Source organism: Ovis canadensis, chromosome 15 (genome assembly GCF_042477335.2).
Source record: "Ovis canadensis isolate MfBH-ARS-UI-01 breed Bighorn chromosome 15, ARS-UI_OviCan_v2, whole genome shotgun sequence".
Lineage (NCBI taxonomy): Eukaryota > Metazoa > Chordata > Mammalia > Artiodactyla > Bovidae > Ovis > Ovis canadensis.
Window position 1 is genome coordinate 57,222,224 of NC_091259.1, and position 2,531 is coordinate 57,224,754.

Here is a 2,531-nt window from a genome sequence, read left to right on the forward strand (position 1 = left end):
CATGGGCGGAGGAGCCTGGTAGGCTGCAGTCCATGGGGTCATTAAGAGTTGGACACAACTGAGCGACTTCACTTTCACTTTTCACTTTTATGCACTGGAGAAGGAAATGGCAACCCACTCCAGTGTTCTTGCCTGGAGAATCCCAGGGATGGGGGAGCCTGGTGGGCTGCCGTCTATGGGGTCACACAGAGTAGGACACGACTGAAGCGACTTCACAGCAGCAGCAGCAGCAAAGTCTAGATCCTCATTTACTTCCTTTACTGTTAACCATCTCTGTGGATTTACTACGTCTGTACATGATTATTTTTAGTCTCAGAATAGATCCAGCTTAGCCGAAATCCCCAGAGAACTCAGTGCCTCTAGAGGAGGTGACTTGGAAAGAAGAGGCAAATCCTCATATATAAGAAGGAGACTTTGGTAAGAGACCAATGGCTTCTGAGATTTTATGCTAGAATCCTTCAGCTGCTCTCAAGAGTCCTCTGCAAAATATCACATTCTCTGGTAAACTCTCAGATTATCTTTATCTACTTTGTGTTCACTTTACTTCTCTTCTTTGGAAATCAACCATTTAGAACTTTATATAGAGCAGAATACATCTCCAAATGTCATATATCTAGGAAAATCATTCATTTCAGAAACTATGTAAATGATCTATTCACTTTTTAAGATATCAGTCTTCAACAGAATTCAAATTCTCCTAAATCATGATACTGAGCTCTTCAGATTGTTGTTCTCCTGTGAACATGATACAATTGATCACACATTCCAGGCCAGGAGAAAATAAGATGTAATTTGTCAGTAATCTGTAGTAACTGCTCTTTCAAATATATAAATGATTTGAAAACCATGGGGTTTTTTAAAAGGGCATTTAACAAACAATCTTCAGATAGCAAGGGATGGAACTAAGGGTAGTTTGGTTTTGAGAAGACCATATTTCTTTGGGAGTTCCAAGAAGTACATAGAAATTAAGTTGTGAGACTCCTTTGCCTTCATGAAATCACATATTCTGCCCAACATCTCATCTAGAATGTGAAAGAAAGAAATTGTAGAGGCTTCTAGATTAATTGACTAAGGTTTACTAATATTTCACATGAAAAAAAGAAACCAAGTTTTCATATGAATGCAAAATATATTTCTAGTTTCTCTATTTAGGAAAAACTTGCCCAGAAGTAATTTTGTTAATCTGTGATACAGGTAGATTCTATTCTAAAGTGGACACTGCTTCTCACAATATGATAGTCACATAAATGCTTTGTTCTATCAAAAGATAGCTAAATAGTCAGAACTTAAGAGTTGTGTTTTTTCAACTAAATTTCCAGATATTCTTTTTTTTTTTTGACTCAAGACTCTATGTATCATTGCAGAGCCCTCTAAATTCATCATGTCCATTATCAACATATCACATGCTGAAGTCACCACCTTCATCTTGGTTGGGATGCCGGGGCTGGAATATGCACATATCTGGATCTCTATTCCAATATCCAGCATGTATCTTATTGCTCTTCTGGGAAACTGCACCATCCTTTTCATCATTAAGACAGAACCATCCTTGCATGAGCCCATGTACTATTTCCTTTCCATATTGACTTTGTCTGACATGGGCCTATCCTTTTCCTCTCTTCCCACTATGTTGAGGATCTTCTTATTTAAAGCTTCTGAAATCTCTGCAAATGCCTGCTTTGCTCAGCAATTCTTCATCCATGGATTCACAGCGCTGGAATCCTCAGTGCTCCTGATCATGTCATTCAATCGCTTCCTAGCCATCCACAACCCTCTGAGATACAGCTCCATTCTTACAACTCTCAGAGTAGCCCAAATTGGAATTGTATGCTTTTTCAAGAGCTTCCTCCTGGTTCTTCCCTTTCCCTTCACTTTGAGAATGTTGAAATATTGTGAGAAACGCCAACTGTCACATTCCTACTGTCTCCACCAGGATGTCATGAAGCTGGCCTGCTCTGACAACCAGATTGATGTCATTTATGGCTTTTTTGGAGCACTCTGCCTTATGGTAGACTTTATGCTCATTGCTGTGTCTTACATCCTAATCCTCAAGACTGTGCTTGGAATTGCATCCCAAAAGGAACAGCTCAAGGCCCTCAACACTTGTGTTTCACACATCTGTGCAGTGATCATCTTCTATCTGCCCATCATCAACCTTGCCATTGTTCATCGTTTTGTCCAGCATGTCTCTCCCCTCTTCAATGTCCTTATGGCGAATATTCTTTTACTTGTGCCTCCACTGATGAATCCCATTGTGTACTGTGTGAAAACCAGGCAGATTAGAGTAAAAGTTGTAGCAAAATTATGTCAGAAACAAATATATTAATAACAGTCATAGATAATAGGCAATATATGGTGGAATGTTTTGCATAAAAGATTAAAGATGTGTTTGAGAAACCCTAATATTTGTCACAAATAATCATCAATATATTTTTGTTATTATCATCAGATTTCATTCAAATTGATTACTGTCCATGGGCATAAAATAGGAAATGGTGTGTATTTTGAGGGGGTTTCCATCCAAATTAACA

The 2,531-nt window shown here is 38.6% G+C and overlaps 1 protein-coding gene across 1 annotated transcript; it reads left to right on the top strand.

The window, feature by feature from the left end:
- The first annotated feature begins 1,381 nt into the window (after positions 1-1,381).
- Positions 1,382-2,326, top strand: LOC138420608 (olfactory receptor 51A4). Its single transcript, XM_069553916.1, has one exon. It carries the CDS (start codon positions 1,382-1,384, stop codon positions 2,324-2,326), a length of 945 nt encoding a protein of 314 aa, XP_069410017.1.
- The last annotated feature ends 205 nt before the right edge of the window (positions 2,327-2,531 follow it).